The sequence below is a fragment of the Mustela nivalis genome, assembly GCF_964662115.1.
Source record: "Mustela nivalis genome assembly, chromosome: 17".
NCBI classification, from domain to species: Eukaryota; Metazoa; Chordata; class Mammalia; order Carnivora; family Mustelidae; genus Mustela; species Mustela nivalis.
Window position 1 is genome coordinate 22,257,224 of NC_139036.1, and position 19,839 is coordinate 22,277,062.

General features: G+C 51.3%; 1 protein-coding gene across 1 annotated transcript in view; it reads left to right on the plus strand.

Annotated features, from left to right (window-relative positions):
* RAB11FIP4 (RAB11 family interacting protein 4) overlaps positions 1–19,839 on the plus strand; it is a 117,430-nt gene that overhangs the window by 19,310 nt on the left and 78,281 nt on the right. The window contains exons 2-3 of the mRNA XM_082707679.1: positions 16,711–16,798; positions 18,131–18,219. Of these exons, the coding sequence (XP_082563805.1) occupies positions 16,711–16,798; positions 18,131–18,219 (177 nt within the window). The remainder of the gene's footprint in view (positions 1–16,710; positions 16,799–18,130; positions 18,220–19,839) is intronic.

Sequence of the window (19,839 nt, forward strand, 5' to 3'; positions counted from 1 at the left end):
AGAAGCACCTATCGGCCTACCCCGAGGATCAGAGATGCCAACCAAGGGCCTGACACGGTGAAGGTCAGGGCCGGTGGCGGATGCAAGACACCCCCTCCTCCCACGGTGCCTACTTTGAGCCCCATGCCTCCCCCCAACCCCAAAGCAGGCCCCCCAACAGATGCCCCTCCTCTTGCCTTCAGGGCCCAGAAACCTCCCCCAGGGGTGGCGACCACCAGGGCCTCAGCACCCACCCGTGGTAGGGACATCCCACCCACCCACCTTCCATTTCCCTACCTACCCTGGTGCCCTGGCGTTCCAAGGGTGTACACAAACTGGACTCCCTCTTCTAAGTCTTGGACGGGTCCTTACAGGTTACCTAGAACATCAGAACTCCAGAGAGGTCCAGGGACCACGCAGGCCTGATGCATCAGAGTCTGCCCGTCAGCAAGATGCCCCAGTGTTTCACAGGCTCACTGAGGTGGGGGGTGCTCAGGTCCGGCCCAGGGACCGTCCATCCCACAGAGTAAATGGGGCTGTGTTTTTCCTCCTATTTCTTCACAGCGCAGCTAGTACCTGGACCTGGCCAGGCAGGCGGGCCCTGGGGCCCTGGGTTGGCTGGGCGACCCAGAGACGGTGCCCCTGGGGGACGTGGTCACACCTGTGGCCTCCTCAAAGTCCTGGTCACTGAAGCCCTCAGGCCACCAGCTTCTTGTGCTCAGCCAGGTGCCTGCTCCTGTCCCCCGGGGCCAGAGGAGCTCCCCTCAACGGCCACCATGGGGAAGAGGCAGAGCAGCCCCTGCCGTCCTTGGAGACAAATTGATGTCATGAGTTAGAACAAATGGAAGGGAAACTTTCTTGGCAGCCACCAGGCCTGGCCCAGGAGACACCTGTGTCTGAGGGCCCTAGGGACCTGAAGGGGTGGTCAGGAAAGACCCCGGAGACTCATCCCCATCCAACCCGCATCTCCCCGTGTCCCTCGGGCTCCTCACCCAGAGCTCATCCCCCAACTCCCTCACCTTGCACTCCCCTCCTCCTGGGCGTCTGCCCAGGGACGGTCCCCATTGCCCACCCACTCAGCTTCACATCCTTGCCTGCGCCTCACCCCCACCTCAAATCAAGCCCCTCCGCCACAGGCCCTGCTTTTCCTGCCCCCTCGAAGGCCCAGGTCCCCGCAGCCTCCTCCTCTGGACCGTCTCCCATCTCCCTCTACCATGCACTGTGAGCTCAGACAATTCCCAGACCTCTTTCATGGGGCCCCTCCTAAAACCCCCATCCACCAGAGGGGAAGGTCCACTGGGTCTCCCCCACCCGTTGCTCCCCCACATTTAGCATCCCTGCCCTCCAGCCATGCAGAGCAGCTGGTGGTTCCCAAGCCCTTTAGGCTCCCCCGCCCCCGGACCCGGCCTTGGCTGGGCCTTGGCTGCGCCATCCCTCCCTCTGCCCTGTGCCCCCACTGCAGTGCTCAGTCCCATGAGCCTGTAGAGTCCCACATGGTCACCACCCCTCTAAAGGGCCCCATGGCAGCCCCCACATCCCCTGGGCTCCCGCCCTCTGTGGCTTCGGGTAGCACCTTCTAGGAGGCTGTATTCTGGTAGAATCTTCACTACCAGATAAGATTCGAATCTTATCTACCCCTACAATCCTAATTTTTTTAAAAGAATACCAAGTTTTATTGTTTTTTCCCCCCCACTGATTTAAAAGTGATTCAACCCACTCTTTAAATTTACCCAGTTAGAAAATGTAAAAAGCGGAGGTAAAAGGACTAGCCAGGTGGCTTGCAGAGATCACAGCTTCCAGGCTCCATTTGCCTACAAAAATGCTCACCTCTCTAGAGTTTGCTCTGGGCTGTGTTCCAGCCTAAGTCCCCATGCCTTTCCCTTTAAATCCTTACCCTCCACGAGACAGGGGCAATTGATCAGAGAAGGTGAGTACCCTTATCCTTGGTCCCACAGCTGGTAAATGGAGGTAGTGGGATGCGAACCCAGCTCCGTCCACTTGCAGCACCTGGGAGGGACGTCAGACAGTTCCCTGGGCATGTGGCCGTGTTGACAGTCATTTCCACCCTTTTATGCACTTCCCTAAGCTATTTTTACTTCACTCAAAAATACGCCAAGACATCTGTCCCCTCCCTACGAGCTTCCTGGGAACCTGCCCGTGTCCCCACAGGGCAGAGTCTGGCCGCGGAGCTCAGGAGACGTTTGCTGCAGGAATGGACAGATGGAGAAATGGGTGGATAGGCCAGCCTACCTCACAGACCACCCAGGCTTCTGTCCCTTTCATTCCCATTCAGACATCACACAAAGGCCCTCTTGGGTGGCCCAAGGGATTCTGGTCAGCAGCGGCGCAGGCTGTGAATGAGGGGCCTGCTGGGTGACACTGGGACACGCTGGGGGTCTCTCATTGAGGAAGCGGTGGCCTGGGTACGGTGTGACGGGCCCTTCCTGATGCGTAGCCACCGCGGCCAGAGATGGCCGGATGGGCACAGCCTCGCTCTGTTGCGCACTGAGCACCTTCTCTCCCGAGGCTACCCTCCCACTACCCGCCTTTCACCGGCAGCCCCTTGAGGAGGCTTTGAGATCAGGCACCGATGCAAAATGGCCTAAATGTATTCTTTCTCCTGACGCGCCAGTCCAAGGTAGGGCAGCTCTAAGGCTGTTTCCCACTGGGGCTCAGAGGCATCCTACAGGGCCCAGCCTCCTTCCATTCAGCGTCCCCACGTCAACCCAAGACGGCATCTGCTTTCCGGGAGGGCAAGAAGGGCTGGGAGCTCATCCCGAGGACGGTGCCCCCGTCCCCATCCTATCATCTGGAAAACCTCTCCTGGAAGCCCCTTGCGGATGTATCCTCATGTCTCATTGGCCAGAGCTGTGTAACATGCTTTTGCCTAAGCCACTCACTGGCGAGGGAAATGTCACCTGACTGCTTGGTCCAATCAGGGCTTGTGCTCTGAGGTTGCCCCGCCCCCAGGCACCTGCTCCAGCAGGAAGTGGGCATCTCAGCGACCTCAGAGTTGCCCTACACAGAAGGAGGAGAGGGCAGAGGCGGCAGGGGGGTGACCTACGGGATCTGCTTTGGTCCTTGTCATTTTTCCTTGATTTTATAAAGAGAGCGAGTAGAAGGCTCAGAGAGGCCAAGTCGTTCACCAGGGCCACCCTCCAGGGTCCCCAAGCCATGTATTTACTGGGTCCTTGGTGAAGCCAAGTTGGATGGCGACACTTGCCTCCCAGTCTCGACTCGCATCTATCGCTCTGTCTGGTTTTCTTCTCTCCTTCCTCCAATCCCAGGCTCACCCAGGCATCCCTGCGGAAACCTTACAATCATACAGGCTCTAGAGCTGGAAGGGACCTTCAATATGGTCATGTCACGCCTTCGTTTTCCATTTGTAGAAGCTGAGAGGGGAGGGTCTCCCCCGGACCCCTGAGGGAGGTCACTGATGGTGGAGCCGAGACTGGACTGAGCGCCAGGGAAGCAGAGCGTCCCTGAGACTCACAAAGGGACTGGGAGCCCACCCCACTTGATCACCCCAGTCCCTACTGTCTTCCCTGCCGGCTGCGAGGCTTGTCCTTACCTTTCTCTTTATGCACCTTCTGTGCAGAACCTTTCAGAGCACCCTACAATTTACCGGGTCCTTTCCTCAGCCATGGCCTCATTTGATTGTGACAACAGTCCCGTGAGCTGGCCCCCAGAGTGCATTATGATGGGGAAACTGAGGCCCAGAGAAGTAGCATGACTGGGTCAGGGTCACACCGTGAGTGCCGCCGAAGTCACACAGCCTTAGAGGCTCTGTGGTCACCGTCTTGAAATTGGGAATAATTTTTTGAACAGGGGCTCCAGCATTTCCATTTTGCACTGGGCGCCCCAAATGAGGAGGCTGACCCCGAGTCCCCCCACTCCTGACTCTAGAACACGCCCTTTTCTGTGCACCTGTGGCTAGGCTCACAGATGCCACGGGACGGCTCTTCACAGGTCACAGGTGGACCGGGGTGCAGGGACTGGCAGGACCCACTCTGGAGCCCCGGCCTGAGTCCCACTCCTCTCTGGCTGGTTCTGCAGAAGCTCCTGCCTCGCTTCCCTCCCCTCTCCTCTCGATAATTAATGGAGAAGACCAGTGGCTGCCATCCCCTCCACCTCTGTGCCCTTTGTCCCTCGGGGCTGGGGGGCAGGGACTCCAGAATACAGGGCTGCATTGTGTGCCCTGACGTCAGGCAGCTGGGCTGCCTGGGAAAGTGGATAAACAAGCAGCTCCAGAGCCACCCGTTGCCCTGAGGCCCCAGGGGAGGGCAGGAGTCCCCTAGGGTGGCAGAGGGGAGCTGGATTCTACCCTCACCTGCCTGCTGCGGGCCTCTGGGTCTTCTACTGGCAGATGCATGGGACAGCTCTTTCCTTGTGCCCCTGGGAGGATGGGGAGGAGTGAGACTGTGCCGCACTGAGCAGAGCACCTGACACCTAGTCAGTGCTCAGCTGTGAGCTCGACTTGCTGCTGGTACTGCCCCCTTTACTGCCCTCACACCTGCCACCCCAGCCTCAGGATCAAGTGCATGTTAAAACAATTTTCCATATGGTAAAATGAACCTTTTAAAGCATCTGCCCAACTCCTATAAGCACCGCCACATCAGGAGACAGAAGAGCACAGCCCCCAGATTCCCGCAGGGCACCTCTGTGTGCACGCTCTTCCCCTCCTCCCCCACCCCCACCCCCGTGTCGCAACTTTGTCTTTTCCACCTCCGTGGAATCATAGCTTGCGACCTTGGGACACTGCCTTCTTTCATGCAGCATCATGCATTCGAGATCCGTGTGGGCATAGCAACAGTTCTTTTTGTTATAGAAGAGTTTGCTTATCGATCCACCTGTCGGGGGATATGTGGGATGTCCCCAGGTTTGAGCCATTCTGTACAAGGCTGTCCCAGACACTTGTGTATAGAGTCTTCGTGTGAATATGCTTCCATTTCTCTAGAGTATGGAAGGATAAGGAAGTTCTCTTCTATTTCAATCTCCTGGGCGTTTTTAATATGAATGGATATTGAATTTTGTCAGTTGCTTTGTATCTATTGAAAGGATTATGTTTGGGGGAGTTCTTTTTTTGTTGGTGGTGTTCTTTCTTGAAATATCGTTGATGAACCATGTAACATTCATTTTAGGTGCATAACACAGTGGTTCTACAACTCTACACATTGTGCTGTGCTCCCAGGTGTGGCTCCCCTCCATCACCGTACAATGCTATTACATCACCACTGACTATTCCCTGTGCTGTGCTTTTCATCCCCATGACTGATTCATCCCATAACCAGCAGCCTGGACCTCCCCCTCCCCTTCACCCATTTTGCCCACACCCTATCCCCATGCCCTCTGGAAACTATTAGTGTATTCTCTGAATTTATGGGTCTATTTCTGCTTTATGTTTGTTTGTTTTGTGTTTTAGATTCAACATACAAGCAAAATCATACAATCTCTGTCTTTCCCTGACTGATTTCACTGAGCATAACACCCTCTGGGGCTCTCTGTGTTGCCACAAATGGCGAGATCTCATTCTTTTTGATGACTGACATCCTGTCGTGTGTTTATATATCCCATCTTCTTTGTCCATTCATCTATCGATGGACACTTCCATTGCTTCCATACCTTGGCCACTGTAAATATCGCCTCAACAAACAAGGCATGCATATATCTTTTCAAATTAGTGTTTTTGTTTTCTTTGGGTAAATACCCAGTAGTGGAATTACTGGATCATATGATAATCCTTTTTTTTTTTTTTTTTTTTAAGGAACCTCCATACTGCTTTCCACAGTAGCTGCACCAATTGACATTCCTGCAGTACACAAGGGTTCCTTTTTCTCCACGTCTTCACCAGCACTTGTTATTTCCTGTCTTTTTTATTTTAGCCAGAATGGCTTCACACCTGTCAAGGTGTGAGGTGACATCTCATTGTGGTACTGATTTGCATTTTCCTGCTAATGAGAGATGTTGATCATCTGTTGGCCACCTGTCTTTTGGGGGTAAATGTTCAAGTTCTCTGCCCATTTTAATCAGATTATATGGTTTTGGGGTGTTGCCTTCCATGCGTTCTTCAAATATTTTGGATAGTGACCCCTTATCAGATATATCACTTATGAATACCTTCTCCCATCCAGTAGGTTGCCTTTTCATTTTGTTGATGGTTTCCTTTGCTGTACAGAACCTTCTTATTTTGATGTGGCCCCAAGTTAATTTTTGCTTTTGTTTCCTTTGCCTCAGGAAATACATTTACAAAAACATTGCTAAGGTTGATGTCAGAGCGATTACTGCCTGTGTTTTCCCTTAGGAGTTTTGTGGTGTCAGGTCTCACATTTAGGTATTTACTCCATTTGAAGTTTATTTTTGTGCATGGTGTAAGGAGGTGGTTCAGTTTCATTATTTTGCATATGGCTGTCCAGTTTTCCCAACATGCATTGAAGAAGCTCTCTTTTGTCATGGATTAATTATCCATATAAGCATGGGTTTATTTCTGGGCTCTCTATTCTTTTTCTATTCCTTTTTTTTTTTTTAAAGATTATTTATTTATTTGTGCATTTGACAGAGAGAGAGAGAGAGAGAGAGATAGTGAGAGAGGGAATACAAGCAGGGAGAGAGTGAGAGAGGGAGAAGCAGGCTTCCGGCAGAGCAGGGAGCCTGATGCGGGCTCCATCCCAGGACCCTGGGATCATGACCCAAGCTGAAGACAGACACCTGACTGACTGAGCCACCCAGGCGCCCCTGGGCTCTCTATTCTGTTCCATTGATCTGTGGGTCTTTTTGTGACAGTACCATATTCTTTTAACTACTACAGTTTTGGGGGCACCTGGGTGGCTCAGTCGGTTGGGTGTCCGACTCTTGGTTTCAGCTCAGGTCATGATCTCAGGGTCCTGGGATGGAGCCCCTGGCAGCCTCCAGGCTCAGCAGGGAATCTGTCTGAGATTCTCTCTCTCTCCTTCTCCCTCTGCCCCTCCCCATGCTCACATGCACTCTCTCTCTCAAATAAATAAATCTTAAAAAAAAGAGAAAGAAAAGGCAAAAAGTGAAAATCCTGTTCAGTTCGTGTTGCAGGGAACAGTTCCCGAGGCGGTGTGCACCCCGGACTGCAAGAGTACCCCCCCACCCCCTGCCGAGCTCCATTCCTAGGAATCATACTCAGCGTCTCAGCCCCAGCTGCCAGGCTTTGAACTGTGTCTTTGGGCACCTATTCTTTATCTTGATTTACTTGTGCATTTTTTAGCAAGATGCATCCCAAGGTGTCAGGAAAGTCAAAGAGAGGGTTTTTTTTTTTAGGTCTGTGAATGCTCAAAAATTTTTCGGTATAAATTAACAGTAATTGCTGCTTCTTCACTGCACTTCAGCTTATCACAGGAATGCTCTACTTTCGGAAGGTGGGGAGAAAACTGTCCTGCTTTTGCCTGCCTTTTGGACCAGGGTGATGCTGCCCTCATTAAACGAGAAGTGCTCCCCCCTCTTCTGTTTTTTGGAAGAGAGTGTGTAGAATTTATGACTATTGTTCTTAAATGTTTGGTGAAATTATTTTCTTTTTTGGAACTGTTTAGGAAATTAATTTATTTGGTTGTGATGGCATTATTCAGATAATTTCATTTGTCTTATGTGAATTTTCATAGCTTATATCTTTCAAAGCATTGAGCCATTTCATCAGAGTTGTAGAAATAACGTGTACAGTGATGCTTGTAGGGATCCCTTAGTAACCTTTTATGAAGAACTATTTTTTAAAGATTTGTTTATTTATTTGTCCGAGAGAAAGAGAGAGCATGCACAAGCAGAAGGAACAGCAGGCAGAGGGAGAAGCAGGCTCCCTGCTGAGCAGGGAGCCCAATGCATGGCTCAATCCCAGGACCTTAAGATCATGACCTGAGCCAAAGGCAGATGCTTACCGGACTGAGCCACCCAGGCATCCTGAAAAGACCTCCTTTTATTTATTTATTTATTTTTTAAGATTTTATTTATTTGCTTGTCAGAGATCAAAAGTAGGCAGAGAGGCAGGCAGAGAGTGGGGGAGGAAGCAGGCTCCCCACTGAGCAGAGAGCCTGATCCAGGGCTCCATTCAAGGACCCTGGGATCTGACCTGAGCTGAAGGCAGAGGCTTTAACCCACTGAGCCAAGCAGGCACCCCAAAAGACCTCCTTTTAAAGCAGCTTTAAATTTAAAGCAGAACTGTGAAGGAAGCACAGGATTTCTGATATACTCCCTGCCCCCACACATGTGTAGCTTCCCCTGTCCCCAAGTTCACTCACTAGAATAGTGCTTGTTTTTTGTTTTGTAAACCAAGAATAAACCTACATTGATACATCCTAATCAGCCAGTGGCCATAGTTTTACCTTATGCTTCACTCTTGGTGTTGGACATTCTGTGGGCTTGCACGAATATACAGACATATGTCCCTCATTATAGTATCATACACAGTATTTTCACTGCCCTAAAAATCCTCCATATATATTAACCTTTTAATGCTGGAGGACTAACAATACCTGCTTTCATTTCTGATATTTGTGGCTTGTATCTTTTATCCTTTTTTAAAAAATTTCTTTTGATCCGTTTGGCTAGAGAGAGATCAATTTAATCTTTCCAAAGAGCCAGATTTTGGTTTCACTGATTTTTCTCTGCTGTTTTTCTGTTTTCCATTTTTAAATTTCCGCTCTTCATAATTGCTTTCCTTCTTCTTACTTTGCGTTTGAATTTCATGTTGTCTTTCTATTTCATTTGGTTTCAAATATTTTTAATTTCCTTTGAGATTTCCTCTTTGACTTGTGGATTATTCAACATGTCGTTGAATTTCCAAGCATTCGGGAAGTTTTCAGATGTCTTTCTGTTACTGATTTTTAGTTTAATTCCATTATGGCCAGAACACATACTTTGTATGATTCCAGTTCTTTTAAATTTGTTCAGTTTCGTTGAAGGGGTATAATCTGTCCTGGGATATAATCCATCTTGGCGAATGTTCTGTGCACACATGAAAGAATGGGAGTTCTTCTATTACTGAGTGTGAATTCTATAAATGTCAGTTTATAGGTTAAGTTGATTAACGGTGCTGTCCAAGTCTTTTCATACTCTTGTTGTTTTCCCATCTAACCAGTTCTATCAATCACTGAAGAAAAGAGTGAAGGTCTCCAGTGATAATTGTCCATTTGTCTGTTTCCCTTTTCTGTTCTATCGGCTTTTGCTCCATGTGTTTTTAAGTCTGCTGTTAGGTGTGCCCACCTTTAAGATGGTTGTATCTTCTTTTTTTGTTTGTTTTTTAAAATTTTATTTATTTGTCAGGGAGAGACACAGCAAGAGAGGGAACACAAGCAGGGGGAGTGGGAGAGGGAGAAGCGGGCTTCCCGCCAAGCAGGGAGCCCAAATTGGGTCTCGAGCCCAGGCGCCCCAGATTGCTGTGTCTTCTTAGTGAGTCGGATCTTTTGTGCAGTGTTTCTCTTAATCTTTGGTCACTTTCCTTGTTCAGATTAGATCATTTCATTTCTATCATTCCATCTTCAAGGTCACTAACCTTTTTTTTTTTTCCATCATCTCCATTCTGCGATCGATCCCATCCAGTGAATTTGTAATACTTCAGTTATCAAATTTCCACTGAGTTCTTTTTTAGAGCTTCTACCCTTCTGCTGAGAATTTCTATAATTCCGTTTGTTCAAGAGTGCTCGCCTTTCCTTCACGGAACATGGTTAACTGCTTTAAAGTCTTTGTCTTCTGGGGCGCCTAGGTGGCTCAGTAGGTTGAGCCTCCAGTTCTTTATTTCAGCTCAGGTCATGATCTTGGGGTTGGGGGATCGGGCCTGGGTAGGGCTCTGCATTCAGAGTGGAGTCTGCTTGAGATCTGGGATTCTCTCGCTCCCTCTGCCCCTCCCCCCCTTCACGAGTTCTCTCTCTCTCAAATCAATCAATCAATCAATCAATATTTTTAAAGTAGTCTTTAAAATAAATAAATAAATAGTAGTCCTCTAATGATAATATCTGGGTCGTCTCGGGGCTGATACTTATTGACCGCCTTTCCCCTTGTGCATTATTGGGCTTTTCCTGTTTTGTTTTGTTTTCGCATGTCAAGTAATTTTGTCTTGTGTCCTGGATGTTTTGAATAGCATGTGCTGAGACTCTGAGTCCTGTTAAAATCCTCCAAAGCATATCGATTTGGGGGATTTTTGTTTGTTTAAATCAGGAAACCAACCCAGTACGGTTGAAATCTCTGATCCCAACCTGCCTTCTGTTCCAATGGCAGTTCAGTTTTCAAAGCTTTTGAGATGCTATTTGGATCCACTTCAAGTGTATATTCTCCTGGGGTCGGTCTGTTCACCGTCCGCACTGGAGCTCAGTTCTCAAAGCCTTTGGTATGTATGCTCTTCGTCAGTATGACTTTATCTATCTTTATTCTATCCCTGAGCTCCTTCCTTTCTGTGACCACACCCTCTCCAGCTCTCAGGGTCCCCTTTCTTGGCCCTTAAGTTAGAAATCTGAGGCTTAGGGCTCCCTCTACAGTTTCAGCCCTCCCATGCCTGGTCTACCTCCAGGATGAAATGGTGAGAAGAAAAAAAAGAGGAGTGACGAACAGGAATTTCCCACACACACTTTGACCCCTTTTCCTTGATTTGCATTCCATAGAGAAAGACTTTTCTACTCCTGGGGTTTTAGGTGTTTGCCCCGCTGCTGGTACTGCTGTGAGCCCCACCTTTGAGACTGGGGCTTGCCTCGGGCGGGATAGGGCTGGGAGAGGGATTTTTTAAAAAAGAAAAAAAAAAAACACCCAACATCATTTCTTCTTCTCTCTCTGGCCCCAAAGGACCCCCTTCCTTAGCCTCTCATCAAAAAGGGAGAGTTTCTTCTGAAGCTTTTTTCTGTTCACACCTGCTGTGCAATTCTGGGGTTTGGCCTCCCCGAGTCTAGGCTGGAAAACATGCAAGGGAAAAATAAACCAGGAAACATACTGCCATATTAATCTTCAAGCTGTTTGTTTGTTTGGTTGGTTTTTGCTGTTGTTTTTAATTCAAGTTTTAATTTCCCTCCCAATTTGCCTGCTAGAATTTACTCTTCAAAGTCCGCACATAGTTGCTTTATGTATTCTGTCCATCGCCGTTAGTTATAATCAGAGGAAGAGAGAGCGTGTAGGGGACTGACTCCATCTTAACGGAAACCAGAAGCCTTCCTTGGTTTCTAATCTTGGCATTGAATTTTAAAAATTCGAGTGTGTCTCCAAGCTGCATCTGGGATACTGGTTGGAGATGCACTTTTGCAACACAACATTTAAAAGAACGCTTTTCCCTTTAAATATTCAAATCCTTAAGTGAAGGTTGCCTGCACCCCTGCCAGTTTTTCTAGGTAAAAAGAGAGCAGAAGACAAGTTTATTCACTCTCTGGTCAGAGCAAGCCCCCAAACTTGTGATAATAATAATAGCAATTTGATTAGCAGAAATGATAATGATTGGTAAAGACCATGAACTTTGGAGCCAAGCTGCCTATGTTCAGATCCCAACCCTGCCTCTCGCTAGCTGTGGGACCATCACCCTGAGTGACTCAGTTTTCTCACCTGGACAATGGGAACAATAATAGTATCTGCTTCTGAACTGGTCGTGAGGATTCAATAAATTCATGTGAACAGAGGGCTCCGAATGCGCCTGACACAAAGGAGAGTCACCAAGCACTTGCTGGATTGGGAACAGTAATTGTCGCCATCTATTAGGCACCCACCTGCCGACTGGGGCTCATTTCCCTTGTTCAGATGAGGCAGTTGAGGTCTCTGAGAGGCAAATGGCTCGCTTGAGCCCGTGTGGCTGGCAGATCTGGAAATGAGGGAGGCGTGGGTGGCTGGGCACCGGCTCAGGGAGCATCTGGCTGGTGATCCATCAGACAGCGGCGGCAGGGAGGCTCTTAACACCGCCTGGTCTGTGCTCAGAGAGATGGGACACAGGGGGAACGAGCGGGGGCGGGGAAGAATCAGCCCAGAGAGAAAGGCAACAGAAATAGCAGGGGAAGCCTGGTCATTGAGTGGCCCCAAAATGGAAAGCTCAATATTTTACTGCCAGGGAAACGACCTGTTTCCCTGGCAGCCGGCTCCACAACCCGGCCGTGGGTGTTTCAGTGACAGCACAGCTCCTGCAGGGTCCTGTCAAGCCCTGGGATGCCCTTCTCCTCCCGAAGAGAGCCCAGCAGAGGCCCCCAGGCAGCCCAGCCATGGGTGATGGGTGCAGCACATTGGGAGGCATGTTGGGTGGCCTGCGGCTTCACCGTGAAGACCACATGTGGGGGCCTATTTGTTGTACTTGCTGTGGAATCTTGAGCAAGTCCTTGCCCTGACTGGGACCTGGCTTTCCTGTCTGGGACCTGGCTTCCCTGTATGTAGGATGAAGGGCAGGGTCCGTGGAATGCACCCCTGGGGGGCATTGGCAAAATGTCATCTGGTGTCCAGGAAAGTTGAAAGGCTTGGCCATCAGGGCGAGGGGTCCCCAGCCACAGCAGGTAAAGATGCTCTAATACGTGGAGGGTGGGGGAATGAGACGACACCCCAGCAGGAAACCCTGGGAAAGCAGTAGACTACAGAAGCAGGTCCTCTGGGGCCAGCAGGACCTGGGTTCAAGGAAGAGTCAACTCCGCCGAGACTGTCTAAACGTCCAGCCTCTGTGAGCCTCAGTCTCCCCAGCTGTAGAATGGGAGGCTGTGACTGTAGCTACTGATCCTGTCGGGAGGACTAGGTGCTGTAGATTCTGCCAAGCCCTCCATGAACCCAGCAGGAGTTAGGAAGCTCCACGGAAGCTCTGCTCTTGTTTATTCAGGGACTTCTCGAACCTACAAGGACCGTATTTATTCATATAATTGGTATTTTTGTTAGGGCAATCTTACAGTGGTCCCCTGCACCTTCTAAAGGGCCGCACGGCTGTTCACATGGCCTGTCCCACACACTCTGAGCCCTGTGGCGGGGTGGGGGGGTGGGGGTTGGTTTAGGGACTTTGCAGCGGCCCTCAGGACCTTCTCTATCTGCCTGTCACCAAACACCCCTGCACCTGTGCTCCAGGCCTCCCCTGAGGTTGGGGTGGGGGTGGGGGGCTGGACGGCCTGACCCCACCAGTGTCTCCCGCCCCAAGGGGTGACAGACACCCAGCCTGCCTGCTGCCCCTCCGGTGGACCTGAGGCTGGGGCGCCACAGGGGCCACTCAACTGGGTGACGATACCACCCTTGACTGTCTCAGAGATAATCAAGGCATAGCCCTTGACCTTGGAGAGGACTGTAGGGGGGAGGGTGCCGGGAGGCTGGGAGGTACCATGCACGTGTTCACGCAGTCAATACGGTGCTGGTGGCGAGACGACAGGGGTAGAGGGGGTGAGACTCTGGCTGGGCGTAGGGGAGAGGGCGGGCCTCAGGTGGCGCCTGCGTATTGCTATTCAGAGAAGCCGCATTCGGGCTGTGCTGGCGGTAGAGGACAGGGGCCGCTGCAGTGCCCAGGAGGCTCTGGCTGAGGTGGGAGCTGGCAGAAAGCCACCCTCTTCCTTCCCTGGAATTCCAAGGTCCCGGTGGGTACCAGGTTCAGGGGGTCACAGAGAGCCGGGGTATAGGCTCTGCCCACCTGTCATCCCCAGACTCACACCCGCATGGAAGGGGCAGGGTCAGCGGGAATAAAGGTCCAAGTGCAGGGCCACCAAGCTCAGGGAGTAGGTAGAGACGCTTGTGCAGAGTCCCTTCTTGCTCGCTGCTCGCCTTCCAGAGCCAGCTGGGCACGTGCCCATCATGCCAGGCCACTGGCAGTGACCAGGGCTTCAGACCCCGGCTGCAGCTGCCACCACTGGAAACATGTCCTGTGGGCATGCGGGAGACACGGTTTTTAACGAGTGGATGACACCCCAGCATGGCCTGGGCTTTGGAGCCTCTGGTGGGTAGGGTGGGCGCGAGGGCATCTGCCAGGGCAGTGTTAACAATACGGACGGGAAGAGTAACCTGCAGACGGCACCCTAGTTTCCACGGTGCCCCAACATCCACCATCTGCAACCCAGCCCCAAAGGGGTCTGAGGAAGAGCTCGTCCTTGCCCTGCGATGCTTTACACATTGCTGGGGGTTCCTGGGAGGAGAGGGAAGGTGCCTGACTACAAGCGTACAACCGAGCGCGCGCATGCGCACCTGTGTGCCTGTGTGACCACGGGCGCAGTCAGCGGTCGGCCCCCAAAAGAGTGCCCTGCATGCAGGAGGCGTCCACTGAAGGAACGAATGCTTGCGTGTGTGCTCTTGGGGGGGGGGGGGTGGCGAGGAAAATTGCCTCTAAGTTATAGGGTAATTCTGGAAGAAAGATCGAGAAGCTGACTTTCAGGTGCTGGGCTGTGGGGGCAGGGAGCAGAAGGGGAACCAGTTTCTTAGGAAAGATAGTTCTTAAGAAATTGGCCATTGCCAAAAATTAGGAAAACATACCCAGAGCTCCTGAGTTTGAAGTCAGTGGCTCTGGTTGAAGACTAAATTAAGACATCTTTACAGAGAACAATTTGGCAACTGTTATCAAAAGCCTTTAAAATTTAGAGGATTTGTAGAACCATTCATATTCAGTTTTTCAACAAATACATGTAAAGCTTCTACTATGTGCCAGTCATGGTGGGTGCTACCATGAACACAGTGGTGATCGAAACAGACATCCTTGGGGCCTGGGTGGCTCAATCAGCTAAGCGGCTACCTTCAACTCAGGTCAAGATCCCAGGGTCCTGGGATGGAGCCCCCAGCATCAGGGTCCCTGCTCTGTGGGGAGTCTGCTTCTTCCTCTGCCTCTGCCCCTCCCCCCACTCCTGCTCTCCCTCATTTGCTCTCTCTCAAATAAATTAAAACAATCTTAAAAAGAAAAAAAAAAAAAACAGACATATAATCCTTGCCCTCAGGGAGCTTACTTTCTAGAGGGGAAGATCCAAATTAATATAATTATCACATCAAATATAATTACAAATTGCAGCAAATGGTTTGAAGGAAAAGTATAGGGTGCTACAAGACAGGGTAATAGCAGGGTGCACCCTAATTAGATGGGAGTGGCAAGGACAGACTTGTCTCAGGAGAAATATTTAATACAGGTACAAACAGTGACTTGAAGGATGAATCAAGGTCAAGTGATGAATGGGGATGCGGAGAGGACGAGTATTTGTCCAAAGGCCCTGAGGCAGAACAAAGATTGTTTTGCTTGAGGAGTTGACTAAAGGCCGGTGTGGCTGGAATGCAGTAAGGGACAGAAAGAGAAGGGGATGGGGCAGGAGGGGCTAGATCATATAGGGTCTTGTAGGCCACATTACCGAGTTTTGATTTTACCCTAAGGGTAGTGGGTAGTCATTGGAAGGTTCTAAACAGAGGAAGCGATGACATGATCCACTTGGAGTGGAGAATGAGTCGGAGGGGCTGAAAAGTGGAAGAGGGTAGATGAATCGGGAGACCTCAGCAACCAGGAAGGGAGATGTTGATGTCGGTGACCAACAGGATCCCAGGGACGATGTGGGAAAGAAGGTGACTTGAGGACGTGGTGTTTGAGTACGGATTGGATGTGCATGAGAGGGAACAGTCCAGGTGATGCCAAAGAACTACATGGCAGGCAGGAAAGGGAGGGAAGGAGGATGTGGCCGGGGAGTGGGCCATTTCAGTGAGTGGTCATGGAAGAGGGGCGAGTCCTTGGGACGGTTGGGGTGGCTAGGGGAGAAAGCAATGAGAAAGTCAAGGATCTGAGAAGCCAGAGGGGCGACCGGTCATCCACACGGCTGTAGAAACCCCCCAAATCAATGATAACAACAAGAGGAAAAACAAATTGCCCAACTCTTTGGGGTGGTTAGGTAAATGAGGGTTTATCCACGGGGCAGTGGATCTGACAACCGCTAAAAATATGGGTGGTACCTCGGGGCGGTATGGAAAGGTGTCTGATAAATGCTGGGTGGGAGAGAACATTCCAAACATCAAGAATGGCATGGCTGACTCCTTTGGGCTAAAAAGCCTTACTACAAACTTTATTAATTTTTTTAAACATTTAATTGAAAAAGAACAGAAAAGTGCACCGGCCACAAGCAGAAGGCTCTGTGGGTTTCAGTGTGTGGCCAGCACCCAGATCGATCGATAGAAACGCCCTTGGTTTCCCCCCCCACCGCCCCCTACAAACTTCCACCAATGTAGCCACAGTCTGGACCATAATTGGTTTTGCCTTCAATCTTATTTGATTTGTCATTTAAAATTCTTAAGGAATGTCTACAAATGTGACATAATCATTTCCTCCTTGTAGACAGAGGGGAATTTGACCAAGGGTCTCTCAGAACTACAAAAAAAAAAAAAAAAAAAGTGGTTAAAACTACGTGTTTTAAAGCAAAGGAAAGTGGGAAACAGCAGGGTTTGATTCATTCTCTTTTCTGGAGTTTCCACAGGAGCGTGTACTATTTTCGTAGGAAAGAAACCACTGAGTGGGAAACAGCGGGGTTTGATTCCCTTCTCCAGAGTCTCCTCGATGAGCGTGTACTATTTTTGTAGGACAGAAACCACTAGGTTAAAAAAACATCAGAGCACTGACTTTCCATGAGCCCAGCTCTGTCGGGAGGCTCCCCGTGCTGTCTGTGGACCTCAGCAGACTCAAGTGAGCCCGCCGCTGTCTGGGGCTTGGTACTGAGCCCAGCATGCAGGGTGGGGACCTAGAAGAGGACCTCTGGTGTCCCTCCCAAGCAGCCTCCCCAGTCAGCCTCCCCCCAGCTCCGTGAGCATCTCGGGGAGGACCTCACACCTGTCCCTCCTTCCCTCTCACAGGTGGAAAAACTTGTGAAATACCTGGATCCCAACGACCTGGGGAGAATCAACTTCAAGGACTTTTGCCGAGGGGTGTTCGCCATGAAAGGTGAGAGCTTCATGGGAGGGAGTCTCTGAGGCTCCTGTCCAGCTGCAGAGGCTGGCCTGACTGGGGCTTCAGCTGGGGCTCCTCCCGGCGGTGCTGAGGAGAAGGATCCGGGGCTCCTGCAGCTGCCGCAGCCATGCAGGGGCCGTGTGAGGGTCTCTGAACCAGTGGGACGGTCCCTTCCACCCTTCCCGTCGTCTGTCCCACGGAGAAAGGCTCCCGATTGCTTTCCTTCCTCCTTGCACCCTCCTCCAGGTCACCTCCCTCCCGGATGACCAAACCGTGGGCAGAGCCAGGCATCCATCTTCTCTTCTTTTCCCTGTGTTTCCTCCCCTCGCTTCCCCGCCCCCCCCCCCCAGTCCCTTCCTCCCTCCCAGCTCTCCCCCTTGAAGGAGCAATATGCCATCCCTCTCTTTTCCCCAGTTCAGAGGCAGTTGTGAGAGAACCCCAGGCATCAGAGGTCACTCGTGGCCACTCTTACCACTAAACTGCTTGTCTGGAGAAAGTGGCTGAGGTCGCCAGCCAGGTGGGCTGTGTCCTCTTCGGAGCTTTCCGGCCACTTGGGAAGGAAGCCATGTTTTCCTGTCAGAATGAGCCATTCTCTGTGGGGGAAGCTAGGGTTCTTGGAGGGTGGGAAGGAGGCAGGAATGACGTCCTTGAAAGTGGGGTGTGATGCAAAGGGAGCTGAGAGGTTGGGAGGGGCTGGCTGCACATGGCCCCCTTAAGGTCTTCCGAATAGAACGGGCTGGAGGACCACCACCAACCACACCAGTGTGTTTCTACACCAGTCGCTTTGCAGGTTTGACTGCCTTTATCTGAAAAGATACTGGGGCATTTGCTCAGAAACAGTGGAGGGATGCCACCTGTGTAACCGAGTCAGCAGGAGGTAGTGCCATCCTGAGGGTGACCCTCTCCTAGATGTCCTGGAGGTGGCAGGGCCGTTGAGGGCCCCGGGCTCAGGGGAATGTGTGCCTTTGGTGCCTCTGTGGAGCCGGGCAGGGGTATTGCCTTATAGCCCTTCCTCCAGGAAGGCCTCCTTGATTCTCTTTGCACCTGTCCTGCCTTCTGCATTTGGGACTCTCTCTTTCATGCATTCTCTGTTGGGGTTAGTCCCCGTGGGAGAATGCCGGGAGGGAGGGACCTGTCTCTGTTCCCCCCATGGAGTCCTGGCCCAGCTCCTCCATGGCCCAGTGCTCCATCTCTGCCTTGGAAGGATCAGCTGGTCTCTTGGAGGTTTGGGCCCTGTGCCTCCCCCACAGCCCTTCTTACCCAAGGCCCAGGACCCAGAAGCAGAGCTGCTGAGACCCTGAGCCTGCGCTGTCTGTCCGTCCACAGGGTGTGAGGAACTGCTGAAGGATGTGTTGTCGGTGGAGAGCGCAGGGTCGCTGCCCTGCACACCGGAGATCTCAGACTGTGTGGAGCAGGTAAGGGGGCGGAGGCCCAGGGGAGGAAAGGGGAGGAGGAGCCTCCGGAGGGCCCGCCTTGCCCTTTCTGATCTTCCTGCCTTTGCTCTACTTTGTTGTGTCTGGAAGACTGTTTAAGTTCAAAGTCAAGAAGTAGCTTTCGGAACCTGAGCAATGAAGCCCCTTGGGAAGCCACAGCAAAGAGGGTAGGGACCAGGGGTCCTCCCAGAGCACCTTTATTCCCCACCCTTGGGTTCTAAGGGGAAACTGAGTCCCAAGCAGGGAAAGTGACAGACTTGAATTCCATGGCAGATGGGACAACAATTTTTCTCTTTTCCCCTGTGTTGCAACCCACAGAGCCAACGGACCCCTGAGTGGTTTTCCCCCAGACAGTCTGCCAGTTCTCCAGCACTAGCCAGGGGCCTAGCAGTTCCTTCCACTGAGTACCAGAGTTAGGGCAGACCCTGGGCTTAAGGACGCAGCCCCACAGGACCGCCCCATTGGAAGGGCAGCCACAGATGGGGGTCCCAGGCTCTCCGCACCTGCACTGGCTGAGCAAAAATGTGGGGATTCCCACAAAGCCCCTCAGGTTCCGGAACTCACTGGAACAGCTCCCAAAACTCAGGAGCACACTGTGTTTGCCATAATTAGTTGATTATAAAGGACACGACCCAGGAACAGCTAACTGGGAAAGACGGGAAGGGCAAAGCATGGAGGGGGGCCGTGCAGAGACCCATGCCCTCCCCACCCCCGCCACCTTCCCAGCACACCAGCACGCTCACCAACCAGGAGCCCTCCAAACTTCGATAACCCCATAGGCGGCCCTTCTTGCCTCCCAAGGTGTGGTTGTGGGCGAGCTGGACATTTCCACCTCCTAGTTACACGTGGGTCTTTCTGGTGACCAGACCCATCCTGAAGCTCTCTAGGGGCCCCACTGGTTCACCTCTTTAGTAGGAACTCAGGTGCATTGGGGAAGGGCTCCTCATGCATGACAAAAGACACTCCCATCACTCAGGAAGTTTCTAGAGCTTTAGGAACTTTGTGCTAGGAGTGGGACAAACACCACAGTCTCCGGGGCTCTTTTTCCTTTATCCTCACCTAATGGGTTTTTTTTTTTTTACTATAAAACTTTGAATTCTTTTTCCAAACACACATGGCTACATCCTACAGATGGACACAGGTTAGGGTTATCATGTTGACAGTCACCAAGGACCCTTCTGGGCAGGACACCTTGGAGCTGGAGGAGGATTATCTTGATTTCCCATCCAGGTCAGCTCAAAAAACCTTTTATCTGCCTCCCGTTGGTGTCTTGTCCGGACCCTCCAAACATAAGAATTTTCTGCCGCGGAAGGAGGTCCAGGACCCCAGAGGTCACTTTGGCTGGGTGGTGGGGTCAGGGTTGGCACTGGATCAGTGGGAGTCCTCACAGAGGACCACAATGCTGGGGAGTTGGGCAGCAAAATGGTGTTGATGAAGTTCTAGAACCTAGGTGAGGTTCGGTGGGCTGAGGTCCGGAGCCGATGACCAAGAAAGAATTCTTGAGACATCTTTGGTGCAAAATCGTGGTTTATTAAAGCACGGGGACAGGACCCGTGGGCAGGAAGAGCTGCTGCCCCAGGTTGTGAGGGTAGGCATGTTATA